Raw genomic sequence first — 15,433 nt, 5'->3', positions numbered from 1 at the left:
AGAGACGGGGAAGGAAAATGCACTGAGAGAAGTGATGGCTCTCTAGTCACACACTGGCGTCCCACACGCGCGCTTTTACCAATTAACTGTACGCAAGTGCGCAAGGAGACGAGGTGATGGGCCCAGACAGGTGGTATAGGAACGAGGACGTCAACTTCCTGCTAATTCTAATATCCCTTCCGACGCTGAGGAAAAGAACGTTTCAGAGAAGAAACGGAGAGGGTCAGAGCTGACACCAAACGCTCCCGAGGCTCGGCGTGCGGCGAGGCCCGGCTGACGGGGCGGCCAGCCCCACCCTCTTCCCCCTCAGGAGGAGGAGCCGACCCGCCCAGAGCCGGCCTCCCGCAGCAGTGCAGGCGCTGCTCCCTTCCAGTCGGGACGACACAAAACGAGGAATTTAAGGAAGCGTGTCGACCGCTGCCCTTCTCAGCGCTCGAAGCCGCACCATGCTTGCCTTCCGAAGGAGCCTGACTAGGGCCCTGGCTGCTCCAACGATGGCGCCTCAGGTACCGGCCGCCGGGACGCGCCCAAAACGTTTCCTGGGCGAGGAGAGCAGGGCGCGCGGGCGTCTGCGGGGGTAGAGCGCGGGCTGCGCATGCGTCAGTGGGCCCAGACAGGCCCGCGCGGTGCTGCCCGAGAAGTTCTAGCGAGTCTCGGAATCCGGAGGCGGGGGTCCCTGGGACGCGCGGAAGGAGGGAGGAAGGGTGCCTTCAGGAGAAGACACACTGCCAGGGTCGCCTAGCCTGGGTGCCCGCTGGTCGTGAGGACACGCCTGAAGCGCCAGCTGCTGCGTCTTTGCGGACCCGCGAGGTTGCTGTTGCCGCATTGGGGCCTGTACTAGGCACTGGTCCAGCCTCTCTTAGTATGTTTTGACAAGCCCCTCCAGACTGAAGGAGCAACAGAACAATTCTCCGCCTTTTAAATGAAATACACAACCTCCCAGCATTTTGCAGGCAGAGAACCATAAAGAGAGGGCCCAGGGTTCGGGTGTTGGAGCATCTGCGCAGCTATCGCTGTCTCCTGAGGTTGGTGCCCGAGTCAGCCACTGTCAGGAACCTCGTAGCAAATATGATGATAACTTCATTTAATCTGAATGAGAAATGTACAAAATAGATTATTGTGATTCAGCCTTAACTGTCAGGGATTGGCCTATTCTGTGACTCTAACCTAGAGATTTTTCCTTTTGATATTCAGGCTTTTACTTCCTTCTCAAACTGACTTTCTGGTGGAGACTAAAGAGAAACCATTCACCGGAGATTAGCATTACAGCCTTTATCCTGATTTTCTCTACTGGGGCAGGATCAAGAATTATTCCTTAGAATTTTATTCTGTACTTTGACGTTATTAAATGTCAACCAGATGTTCTCTTATAAATGAATTGGAAGTCACTACTAAGGAAAATGAGCCCTAATTTAGAGAAAAGGAAGCACTCATCAACAAAAATCACTTCATGACTTCTCACAAACCACATACCCCTTGCTGTTAACCTTTCCCTGAGCTTTCCTATTGTATATTTCTTCTGCCAGTGATAATAAAATGTGTGCTGTTGATCACATATTTTGATCTCCAAATATGAATTCCCTGAAAAGTTGTTACTATTCCATTGACCCATTTTCTGATATCTGATATATTTTATTTATAATATTTTTAAACTATAAGTAGTAGGCAGCTTTTATTTGCTTAATATTGTGTTAGTAAAGTTTGGTAAAATGGCACCAAAAGAACATCTGCCAAATGCAGGGGCAGCTGCACTTGTTTTTGATGGCAAGCGTAGTCAATTGGGCAATAAGAATATGACTCATCATAGACTTGAAATGACCTCAAAAGAGATTGTAATTAAGCCTCATACACAGTTAAGTAAAATATATGTATTACTGTGTTCGGTGAACAAAATATATGTCACAGCATGAAGTGTACTGCTTTCTTTGACAGTCAAAATATGGCTAAAATTCATCAATAACTTTATAAGTACCTAAACTATTTTAATAGATAATTCTGGTATAATCAACTTCAGGAAATGTGCACATGCTAACAAAACTTAAATAGGATGGATATGTAAACTAGAATACTATGTGAGTGTGTGTGTGTATATTTGTGTGTGTGTGTGTGTGTGTATATATATATATATATAGTATGTATTTGTATATATCAGTGTATACACACAAACATACAATACACAAAGCATTTCCTACTGAAAGTTAAGTTCACTCAGAGAACCAAATTAGAAATTTACATTGTGAGCATATGACTATTACAGAAGTAACTAATGGTTCTTAACTGATATTTACATCAACCTGCTATAATTGGGTGGATTAAATGCCCTTCTGCAGGTTGCATCTGTAATTAAAACCTAGTAACTATTCAGACAATTCTGACACTGATTTTTTTTTTTTCTTTTTCTAGGGTTTACACAGGATATCACCGTATTACAATACAATTGGCTAGGTCATAGTTTCCATTAGTTAAACTCCTGTCCTATTTTTGACCAGTGGTCTGCTTCATTGGATTTAAAAAATACTTTGATTAGACCAGGAATTTCCATTGTTTTAGGAACCTTAAAAAAATGAATTTTTGCCAGTAAACACATTTTCATTGTGCTAGCCAAAATATCTGTATATTTAGAAATTGTTTTAAATGTTTTAACTCTAACATATATACTATTCAATAAAGGTGGAATATTGGCTAAATACGAGGTAATAAACTATTTGTAAAGACTATTACGATCCTAATTCTAGTCCTTTTGTATAAAGAAAATGCCCCAGTGCTTTCCTGTGAGCAACTTCTCATGAAAAAGTGACTAATGGTGGACGCCCTCCTAGGAAACAGTAGCTATAGAATGTTTCAAAGTGGGCATCTTTATTGACATATCTCTAAAATTCTATGGAGAGAAGACAACAGAAGTCCAAACAGATTATAAATCTAATGTGTGTCCCTTGTTTCCAGACTCAGATTTGGTTGTAACATAATATTATAAACCCTTCTTCCCCAGAATATTTAAATTTTCCTTATCTTTCTTCAGGTGTGTTCATCTTTTGCTACAGGCCCCAGACAATATGATGGAACATTCTATGAATTCCGTACCTATTATCTTAAGCCCTCAAAGATGAATGAATTCCTGGAAAATGTTAAGAAAAACATTCATCTTCGGACAGCTCACTCTGAATTGGTTGGATACTGGAGTGTAGAATTTGGAGGCAGAGTGAATAAAGTGTTTCATATCTGGAAGTATGGTATGAGTCAATAGCTTAAGCATTCAGTACAGATGTCCATTCTGTTAGATATTACATGAGACTTAGTTCTTGGATCTGTGTTACTTTAAAAACATACAGGTTAAGTAAAACTTTTAAAAAGCAACACCAAAAATAAATTCAGTGATTATTCTTCCCAACAGTACACCTAACAGCCCATCACTGGAACCTTTATATTGTGAACTAAACTTTAATTCTAAAAAAAAAGTTTAGAGTGGCTTATTGTAAAGATTTTTTATGAAAAATTTAAAGCAGTGATTGCAAGAACCCAAGTGGGTTAGGGTCATAAAGAAAAGAATTATTTTTTTTTATATTGAAGCTACATCTGGAAATTAACATTTTAGCCAAAATCATTCAAACATTTAGGGGACTTTAGGGAAATAGAAGATGATAGGGGATTCCTGGATCCAAAAGATCCACTGGAGAAGGGGTAGATAGGCTACCCACTCCAGTATTCTTGGGCTTCCCTGGTGGCTCAGATGGTAAAGAATCCACCCACAATGCAGGAGAACTGAGTTCGATCCTTGGGTTGGGAAGATCCCTTGGAGCTACCCACTCCAGTATTCTGGCCTGGAGAATTCCATAGACTCTATGAGGTCACAAAGAGTTGGACACAACTGAGCAACTTTCACTTTCAGGGGATGATAGTTAACTTCAAACCACTCATCCACCTGTAAGATTCAATAATTCTGTTGTTTTCAAGGCCACTTTTGATTTTTTGTGCTGCCATAGTTTCAAGGAATTCACTGTCATACTAGTCTATGGAGGTAAAAGAAAAGGGACTGAGTGAGTTCTTCTGATACTGAAGCTGACCAACCACTAGTTTAGAAAAAGGAGAACGATTACAGGAATCCCCAGAATATTTATTACTACAGTATCAGATCTTTGTGATGTCACATAAGGACTTGATGATACCTAAATAATTTTTGGAGAAGGAAATGGCAACCCACTCCAGAATTCTTGCCTGGGAAACCCTATGGGCTACAGTCCATGGGGTCATAGGAGTCAGACACGACTTAATAATTTGATTTAATGTCTGGTCATCAGTGTTCAAATAGTCATAAAGTAGTTTTATATGTAAAGGGCTTCCCAGGTGGTAAAGTGGTAAAGAATCCACCTGCCAGTGCAGGAGATGCAAGAGAATCAAGTTCCATCCCTGGGTCAGGAAGATCCCCTGGAGTAGAAAATGCCAACCCACTCCAGTATTCTTGCCTGGAGAATTCCATGGACAGAGGAGCCTGATAAGCTGCAGTCCGTGGAGTAACAAAGAGTCGGACACGACTGAGAATGCACTCTTACTCATTCTGTATTTAGCATGGCCATAGTTTAGGGGCTCTCCTTGTTGTAATAGAACAAACCCCATTAAAACACAAGTTATGCCTTTATGCACCATCAGTTGAATCATGTTCCACTAAGAAAATTACTAGTAACGTCCTGATATAACTTACATTAGCTCTAAGATAACTGTTATTCCTTATTTACACAGCATAAACCATAGAAAACTCTTTTACCATTAGTCTTAAAAGGTCCTATTACTAAATATAGTAGTACTAGGCCCATATGTTAGTAACATATGGGTAACAAACAGGAGAAATAGTACTGGGTTAAAAAGAATGGGTGACAAGAGAAGGAGCACTATTTCTTTAGAAGTTGTTTGTTCACAGAGAGGCTGAAAAGCAAATCTTAACTTCATTTCATGTTAATTAGCTTCATGTTAAATTTAATTCAATTGTACTTTGACTTTGCCACTCTTCACCATCATCACTAACAAAGAAAAAGTGTTTTTTTAAACTGGCACTGTAATTTAAATGCCTCAATAAAATTGGTAAGTATAGTTAACGTATATTGAGTGCTCACTAGGTATCAAACACTGTGCTGTGCTGAGCTCATTTCATGTACTAATTCATTTAATCCTTACGTCAGCCCTGGAGTTAAACAGACACAGAAAGATTCAATAACTTACCTAACTCTCACAACTACCTATTAAGTGCTAGAGCATATAAAGCTCACTACTGTATGACATTATCATTAATTGATTACATTGCTGCTCCTGTTTAAGACCATGAACAACTGGGAACAGTGTTGGTATTTCCAGTAATATAGCACAGTTCTTATGTGGCCTCCATGAATGTTTATAAAATTGAATGACCCGGAAAAAGTAGAGGTAGTTTTAAATCAAACATTTTTATTTTTCTTACTCCTTCCTATAGACAATTTTACTCATCGAACTGAAGTTCGGAAAGCCTTGGCCAAAGATAAGGAATGGCAAGAACAATTTCTCATTCCAAATTTAGCTCTTATTGATAAACAGGAGAGTGAAATCACTTATCTGGTGCCATGGTGCAAATTAGTAAAACCTCCAAAAGAAGGTAAGTCCTTCTGTCTTATTCACTTTGAGCTTTGATGGAGAAACTACTTAAGATTTTAAACTATAAAAATGAAACTTCTAGTGGGGAAAATGAAGTTAATCTTTTGCTTAATATAGGAATATATGTTGATTGTTGAGATAAAAATAAATTAGAGCTCTTAATTTTTAAAATGAGCATTAAATAATGAAGTATTTTTCCAAATTAGTATTGTTCTGATGCTTAAAATTTAGCTGTATTATAGAAAAAGTTGACATGGTCACTAGAGGTTGAGAATTTGGGCCCTGGGAACAAGGAACACATATGGGTAAATGAGGGAAAATGTATGATATTTTATCATAATTTTAAAACAATATAAACTTTTTAAAGTATTTTCCATAAATCACTATCAATCTCAAATCATTAAGTATAAATTTGCTTATAAAATTGACTGTTTGGGGGGAATGAATTAACTGAAACTGCCAAGCTATATTACTGTAGTCTAACATTTGTGTCTTCCTCTTTCTTATTTCTCAGTTTGAAAATAATTCCTAAAGATTTGTCTTCTTCCTGATTTCACTTCTTGCTGACTTAAAGAAATTATTACCTCAATCCAGTTTTAACCAAAGGTCAGATTAGAAAAAGCATAAACCAATTTAAATGATATTTTATTCCCCCCATTATTCCCAACTCTATAGTGCATTTTAGATTATAAGAGATTGAAAAGTCTTATTTAGATCCTTATCTGCCTAGATCCCCCTCAGCTTTTGGCACCATCTAAATGAACTACTGGACTTCAAAGATAATATCAAGTCTTGGTTCTCTTCCTCTGTGTTATTCATGATTCTTCAGTAACTTGCATGTTTTTCCTCTACTTCTCAAATCTACTGGTCCTGTGGTTTCTTTTTGTCCATCCACTCTATACTTCTATCCAAAGGTAAAATGCTTTTCAAGAATTTACCTGGATATTTAGGAATAATAAAAGCATCTCCTTTAGGATTCATTTTCCCTCAAAAACTCTGAGGTTCATCATTTGCCTGCTGTTGCTGGTAGAAATGCAAACCTATAGGAGGCAATTACATAAAGCAAAAAAGTAGTGAAAGTTGAAGAGTAGAGCTGTAAGAAATTGGAAAATACTCTTATTCATTTCTGTTATGAAAGTGTAGATGCAAGCAGCTAAAAAGTCCTATTCTGTTATAAATTCTCACTATTTTATTAATAAATTTTATAGGTTAAAAATATTTTAGATAATAACTTACCTGTATCTTTTAGTCCTTTTTTCTTTGTTCTGTACATTAAGCTAAAACAGCTCACCCTTAAACTAGAACAAAGACTTTCTAAACATAAAAGCACAGAAAAACAGTGTAAATTATTAATAAATATGTCTACATAAACATGTATACATGTATGATCCTCCAAATCTATATATGTAGATTAGCTTTTCACCAAAACCAAACTAGACAGGACTACAAACTGCTTGAATGTGTTCTGTAAAATATTTTTCTCCCTATTCTAGGAGTCTATGAACTGGCTACTTTTCAGATGAAACCTGGTGGGTCAGCTCTGTGGGGTGACCCATTTAAAAGGGCAGTTCATACTCATGTCAATCAAGGCTACACAAAATTAGTTGGAGTGTTCCATGCAGAATATGGAGTACTCAACAGAGGTACAGTTGTCCGTCTCTTCTATGAAATTACAAAGTATACTGTTGATCTGCTGTTAAACTCCTTGGCTCAGTTTGTTTCTGTTCTCATTATTGAGTGTATTTTACTTTTTATTGCCAAATTATTAGTTTTTTTGTAATTTTAAGAGTTAAGTAAACCTGTTTTCAATCTTATATAGAATATCAATACCTTATGAAGCCTTTTTCAAATATTGAACTGCTCTTTTCTCTGATATATCAAAATGATAAAATTTTAAAAAACTGGAAAGAATCTCAGGAAATCACCTGTTCATCATTTTTTTAATGTACTTTTACTATTTTTTTTCTAGTTTTATTGCAATATAATTGACATATAACCTTGTATAAGTTTAAGGTGTAGAACATAATGATCTGATGTATGGATATATTGTGAAATGATTACCACAATAAATTTAGTTAACATCCATCACCTCACATAGTTACAAATTTTTTTTTCTTATAATGGAAACTTTTAAAATTTACTGTCTTAACAACTTATTTATTTTATACATGAAAGCTTGTACTATTTGTACCTTTTGTGATTTTTTAAAAAATAGTATTGCTTGACATAAGGAGATTGTTTTGGGGTGAAAAGTAATATATAGTTATTATAATATTAAAAACATAGACAAACACAAAGAATAAATTAACCAGTCTCTCACTACTTAGATACACATAGTATATATTACCATACTGATTTATTTAATAAAAACATCTGTTTGGGATACTTAACTTTTAAAGTTGAAAGATACTCCAATCAGAATTTGAGTGGGGTTTTTTTGTGGCAAACCCAGAAAATGTTTATAAAGTTTATCTGTAAGAATAAATGATTAAGACTTTTAATATTTGAAAACCCATTATATCCAGTTGCCTCATGTCTAATGGACATCTCAAACCTAGCATATCCAAAAACTGAGTTAATCATTCCCCAGAAATTCAAATTCTGATAATATATTGTAAAAAGGAAATAATAAAGTTGAACTGTGCAAAAATACATGTTTGTCCCATTTGAGAAATACATGAAGAAGAGAAAAATTATGATAATTATTAAATGCCTATCTCATACCATACACTAAAATAAAATCAAGATGGATTACAGATCTCAGTTAAAAACTGAATTCATAGAATAACTGAAACAAAATATAGATAAATTTATTAATATGTGAAAACATTTGTAAGCCAAAAACAAATGAAGAAACTATGAAGGAAAAAAAAGAATCAACTGATGATTTTATTATTCAAAGGCTCAAATTTTGTGCATTTATATGTGTGTGTATATGTGTGTATATATGTGTGTGTGTGTTTATATATATATATGTATATATATATATATGAAATCCAAAAGAAAAGCATATGCCAAGATGACACAGGTGACTAATATATATTTTAAAAGATGCAGATTAAAACAATAATGAGATGTCATTTTTTACCTAATAAAAATGTATTATAAAGATACAGTATTAGAGGGGCCAGGGAAAAACAAATACTGTTGTACTGCGTTAGGCTTAAGTTTGCCCCCCTCCAATAATTTGGCAATATAAATATAAATAAAAAGCTTTAATATTTAATTGTTTTTGCCTACATTCTAGGAAACATGAATGTTTTTAGTTCTACCAGAAGAAAATTTGAAAGGACATAAAATACATAGTCATATTTAAATGATCAAATTAAAGGTTTTTTAAATCTCTAATTTACTATAACGAATGTGTAAACTTTTTTATTTAAAAAACTACTGCAATGTGTGTACACATATCTTTTCATCTTAAATTCATGCTCAGTGTACTAGGAGTATGATAATATAATATGCTGAGTATAAATCAGTACTTCACTTCTTGAGGATAGTGTATATACATACACTGTATATTTGTAAGTGTGTATATATGTATATAAGATACTCTTTGCTTCTCTCAGTCTAAATTTTAGGAGTTTATATTAAGAAAATAATCAGATCCAGACTGCCTGGGTTTGAATCTCAGCTCCACAAAACTCTATGACCTTGAATGAGTTACTTAACCTTATCGTGCCTTACTTATTTTCCTCGTCCAAAAGTGATAATAACCTGCACCTAAGGTTATTGTGAAAACTAAATGAGTTAACACATGCAAAATTTAAACCAGGCCCAGCACTGCAGCAAGCACCCAACAAATGTTAGTGGTAAATGTTCTTATCATAGATGTACATGTACTGCTGCTCTAATCAAGTTTATATCAGCATTGTTTATAGTAAGGAAACTTTGGAAACAATGTGGTATGAACTTCTTTATGTAACACACATGTGATACATAAATAGATATATAAATATGTGTCACATATAATGTAATTATAACTATAAACATATATTCTTATACATGTTTATATGTATTGTTGTTATTGTTTAGTCGCTAAGCCATGTCTGACTCTTTTGCAACTCCATGGACTGTAGCCCACCATGCTCCACTGTCCATGGGATTTCCCAGGCAAGAATACTGGAGTGGGTTGCCATTTCCTTCTCCAGGGGATCTTCCCAACCCAAGGATTGAACCTGCATCTCCTTCCTTGGCAGGCAGGTTCTTTATCACAAAGCCACCAGAGAAGCGTGTGTGTGTGTGTCTAAATACAAACATGTATTCTATAACTGTTATCACTGAGCTACCAGGGAAGCCTGTGTTTGTGTGTGTGTAAATACAAATATATATGCATAACTGTGGACAGAGTTACACCAAGTATTAAAACGGTTTTTTCTGGGTGGTATAGAAATGCCTCATACTTCCTCTTTCTCTGCATTTTCCTATACATATAGTATATATTATAAAAATTTATGCACAAGAACATTATCCCAGTATTTCAAAGAATATGGAATTAGTGAAAATAATTTAATTGGCCAATAATAAGGAGTTGGGATGAAATGTTGTTACAAGAAGTAATTCCCATAGCCATTAAAAATTAATATTATTTCCAGAGGAAGTACAAATTGTTGATTTTTAAAAATATGTTACTAAGACTAAGCATAATATACAGCAAGATCCTAATGTGATTTTACTCCCATTTTTTTTTAAGGAAATGCACTTAATAGAATTTTTCCTTAGACACTTAATATCCTACTTTTTTTTCTTTCCATCACCCAAATATTCAATAGTAAGCACAACTTTTTTATAATCTTGCTTTTTTAAAATAAAGTTAACATGTATTAGGAAGTCATACAGTTTGGGTCTTGGCCTGATTATGTCTTTAGCTGCATTATTTTACTTCTCTTTTCCAGCTTTTTCTTTGTTCATCTACAAAACAAGTTTGACTAATTATTTCTCTCCCAAATCTCTGGCCCCTCTGAAATCTTATCAGTAACATACTTAGCGTTACCTGTGATACTCACTATTTTGATTGAAAGAATAGGACTTTCAGTTTCTGGTTAATGTTTCTGTCTCTTATTGGTAGTAACGCCACAGTCTTTAACATCTATTCCTGGTTTATTTCTGCAGTTCATGTTCTTTGGTGGAACGAAAGTGCAGACAGCCGTGCAGCTGGGAGACATCAGTCTCATGAGGATCCCAGAGTAGTGGCAGCTGGTAAGCTATTTCACTAGGAATGAGTTATTCTTACAACAAATCGAATTTAGTCAATAACTTTATATGCCTTCTTACAAATTTATTTCCAGTTCGGGAAAGTGTTAACTTCCTTGAGTCTCAGCAGAATATGCTTCTGATTCCTACATCATTTTCACCATTGAAATAGTTTTCCAGTGGTATACAGAGCATTTCATGAATTGTCATAAGATGTATCTGCTATTGGTGCTTAAATTCCCCCAAGAGATTCTCACTTTATTTTGAAGGAGGTGGTAAGTTAATTTGCTATGTCCTTTGCATATTTAAAAGCTACGTCTGTCCATTGTCACTACCACTTCAGGAAACAGTCTGTTCATTTTCCCCTTGGCATTTTAGTATCTGTCATATGTTAAAAATACTTGCCTTTATTACCAGGTCTTGATTTTTCATTTGTTTGAGAATATCTCTCATTCTCTATTTTGATAACCCTCTGCTTTTGTAGCATTTTCTTACATTCAAATGATTATTACATTTCCATATCTATGATAATATCTTTAAATTATTTGTATACATTATTACCTTTTTCATCATGTCTGTTTTTCTGAGATTTTAAAAGTTTTTGTCCAGTCAGGTTTATTTTATAATACCAAATGGGGTTCATAAAAATATTAAACATATTTCTTTACTATGGAAGAGTACAATGTTATCTGTGTCATCTGTATTAATGTTTTTCACATTACTTACTTACTTGAAAAATGTTATTAGGTCCTGTTATTAAACATCATTGATGAATCATTGGTTTATATGCTGCAGTGTCTTCATTTATAGTCAGTTTTACTAATTTTTACTTCATTTTGGATCACTTTTAATAAAGACATTTAATAAATATCTTATAAAAGATATTTTAACAAAGATATTAGTGAGATATTTATGCTTATGGAAATGTTTGCCCTAATAAAAGTCTGCATATACAATCTGATTCTTTTTATTGTGTTTTATATTTTTATCTTCATTTATGAAGCTGTTGTATTGCCATAAGGAAATGAAACAATAATAATATACGATCTTTATTGTAAATATTAAGTCACCTCAAGTAAATAAAAGTCTACATATACAATCTGATTCTTTTTATTGTGTTTTATATTTTTATCTTCATTTATGAAGCTGTTGTATTGCCATAAGGTAATGAGACAATAATAATATACTATCTTTATTGTAAATATTAAGTCACCTCAAGTAAATACCCTGCCCCTAACCTTGAAAGAATTTCTTCAGTACCATCACAGATGATACAAGATCTTCTTACAAACAACTTCAGTTTTTAAGTTGAGTGCCTCAGCCTTCTTAAACTAGATTTGGTACTACCAAGCTCTCCTGGTAATCTGTACTTACAGCTATGTTATTTAATGTTTCTAACATATTGCAAAAACAATATAGTAAATTATGAATTAGCTCTCCATGGGGAAACTGAAAAAACAGGGAGCTCGATCACCTCTCAGTTACCTGGTCCTCAGGAATTTGGAGGACAGATGAGTTTCCTAGTAAATCAAAGAACACGCTGACTCTGGAGGTTCAAATCCATCAAACATATTAGAGGCATTAGCTTTGAGTTTTAACTGAGAGTCTTCTACTTCAGCTTCTTTAAAAGGTTCTCAGGGAATGAGGTGGTAGTTGTATTAACTGCCATCCATGTGGACATACTTGCTCTGGTGTGAGATCAGCTCTGTTTTTAATGCCATGTTTGGTGACATGAAAGTTTACAGTTCTGTCTGCCTTTTCTTCTTTTGTTCATGTTTGGATAGCTAGAACACTTCCTGCTGAAGGCGAGAGGCTCTTTTATTCATCCAATCTAGAGCCCTGATGGAGGTTTATGACACAGCAGCAGATGGGTGGTCTTACCATGTCCCAGACAAAATTGGAGAGCCAGTCGATGACAGGCTTCACTCCAGTGATGAACTGCAGGTGCTTCACTTTGCTGATGTGCTCCTGGATTAGGAACATGACAAAGCTGGCTGGGAAGAAGGACATCACAACAGTGACACAGATGGACATAAGCATGTCCACTGATGTGCTCTTCCTGCAAAGAGAAAGTTAATGAGGATCTGAGGGATCACTGATGCAATTGAGGACTCACTAGAGGCAGACACACATATGCACACATGTCTATCTGAAGAATATCCCAGGGATATTCTAAAAACACCTGTTCAATAAGTAAAATTGTTTTATTCAGAGTTAAAACATCATTTCATTTTCAAAAACCTGACAGCTTTTGCAAATGCAAAACTGATTTCTCTGAGTCCAGTACCAAAATGAAACTATTGAAAGAGGTCTGAGAGGGAATTCCCTCGGGGGACCCAGGTTCCATCCCTGGTCTGGGAATGGCCTAGCCCAAAAGTGAATAAATAAATAAATACAATAAAATTAAAAAGAAGAAAGAGGTTTGAGAGTTTCAAAACTAACAGGCTTGAACCACCAACGCCTAATGGTGGTTCAGTTTGGTTCACTATTTTTTACCTTATAAGAGCAGTAAGTTGTAAATTCTCAGACACAAAGGACTGCTTTGGTTTGAAAACTTAAATGTAGAAATATTAGTGTGAAATAACCCAAAGAAGTTAAATTCTTCTGGCTGTAAGTAAACTGGGAAGCAACAACGTATAGCATATTCAGTTCAGTTCAGTCGCTCAGTCGTGTCCAACTCTTTGTGACCCCGTGAACCGCAGCACGCCAGGCCTCCCTGTCCATCACCAACTCCCGGAGTCTACCCAAACCCATGTCCATTGTGTCAGTGATGCCATCCAGCCATCTCATCCTCTGTTGTCCCCTTCTCGTCCTGCCCTCTATCTTTCCCAGCATCAGGGTCTTTTCAAATGAGTCAGCTGTCCACATCAAGTGCCAAAGTGCTGGAGTTTCAGCTTCAACATCAGTCCCTTCAATGAATACTCAGGAGTGATCTCCTTTAGGATGGACTGGTTGGATCTCCTTGCAGTCCAAGGGACTCTCAAGAGTCTTCTCCAACACCACAGTTCAAAAGCATCAATTCTTCAGCGCTCAGCTTTCTTTATAGTCCAACTCTAATCAAACAGAAACAAAAATTCTAACAGATGCCTGTTATAAGAACAGTCTTATACACCCATTATGCATGGTCATATAAAATTCCTAGTGACCTACACTGATATTTTGTAGAAGATAAGCAGAAACAATAATTGCCATGCTCCATGAAGCAATATAGGATCTATACTTTTCAAGTATTAACTGGAGCTCAGTCTGGACTGATATAAGATCACTAAATGCCAGTGATGACTTTCTACTTAAAGTCTTAAATAATAAACTGTTAGGTGATCCTGTTTACCTGTCAGCTACTCCCACGTACCATTTACTCACTGAAACAATAGTTATAAACATATGGAAACACTTAAAAATCAATGGGGAGAAATAACAGTTATGGTACATATGTCCCTTGATATTTCAAGGGATTGGTTTCAGGACCCTGGAAGATACCCAAATCTGCAATGATCAAGTCCTTTATATAGAACAGTATACTATTTGCATACAGTCTATGTACATCCTCCTTAGATTTAATCTTCTCTAGATTACTGATAATACCTACTAAAATGCAAATGCTATGGAATTAGTTGTACATAAAATGTAAATACCAGGTAAATAGTTGCCTGTGGGCAGCATATTCATGTTTTCCTTTTTTGAACTTTCTGGAATTATTTTTAAATGTTTTTGATCCGCAGGTATAGAACCTGGTAAAGCGGAACATGCCAATGCATCCCAACTGTCTACTCCAACACTGGATTACTGGGGAGTACTAGAATGAATGACCCCTCTCTGAATGACTTAGTTACCTTTGGCTCTTAGCCTCTCTGAGTTTGTTGGTTGCTGTTTTTGTTTTAATCTGTAAAATGGAAATATCAACTTCACAAAGTGAAATGAAAGAGAACAAGAAAGAAAAAACTAAGTACAAGTCATCAATACACATGACAGCGCCTACATGAATTTGATGTACTCTTATCTGTGAAATAAGTATCACTGATGTTCTCTGAAATAGAAGAATAAGATATATGATTTGAAAATAATCAATGTTCAAAAAAGAATGTTTATTAGAAACTCTTAAAATGAGAAGGGCAGCTAAATAGGAATGATGAAAGAATTAACCATCCAAATGAGGGCCTAGCTCTCATTGAAGAGATAATTACAAATGAAACTCTAGTCACATGAACATACTAACAGACCTCATTCCACACTAACAGGCTCAGTACCCTTATTCAATGAGAAATACTATGAGATAGAATTTATACTGAGGCAGCCTGTAAAGTTATGACTTTTCCCTAACTATTTTTCCATTTTTATTTGTGGTATAAGTGTGATCTTCCAATGATTCCAAAAACTTGGGTAAATTGGGAACTATATTTTTTAATATCCAGGGTCTATATAAGAATAAAATTATCTCAAATATAAAGACTACTTCAACTAATGCCATTAAGTTATCTTCAGAAGACAGCACATGATTTTGAGGGAATTTTAATCTAAGTAGTGCTGCTTTGCTCTAAACAATGTCTCTGCCAACCTTCACAAGAGATAGAAGGACATCTGAGCTTCAATCATAAACTGTGTTTGAGAAAATCCTAGGCTATAT

At 35.6% G+C, this 15,433-nt stretch overlaps 1 protein-coding gene across 1 annotated transcript; it reads left to right on the top strand.

The window, feature by feature from the left end:
• Positions 1-307: 307 nt before the first annotated feature.
• On the top strand, positions 308-11,586 carry NIPSNAP3A (nipsnap homolog 3A). Its single transcript, XM_061163515.1, has 6 exons — positions 308-506; positions 3,020-3,230; positions 5,459-5,617; positions 7,110-7,259; positions 10,729-10,815; positions 10,905-11,586. The coding sequence occupies exons 1-6, from the start codon at positions 447-449 to the stop codon at positions 10,979-10,981; spliced, it is 744 nt and encodes a 247-aa protein (XP_061019498.1). The 5' UTR covers positions 308-446; the 3' UTR covers positions 10,982-11,586.
• Positions 11,587-15,433: the final 3,847 nt, after the last annotated feature.

The sequence above is a fragment of the Dama dama genome, chromosome 16 (assembly GCF_033118175.1).
Source record: "Dama dama isolate Ldn47 chromosome 16, ASM3311817v1, whole genome shotgun sequence".
Lineage (NCBI taxonomy): Eukaryota > Metazoa > Chordata > Mammalia > Artiodactyla > Cervidae > Dama > Dama dama.
This window is presented reverse-complemented; position numbering and strand designations above follow the sequence as displayed.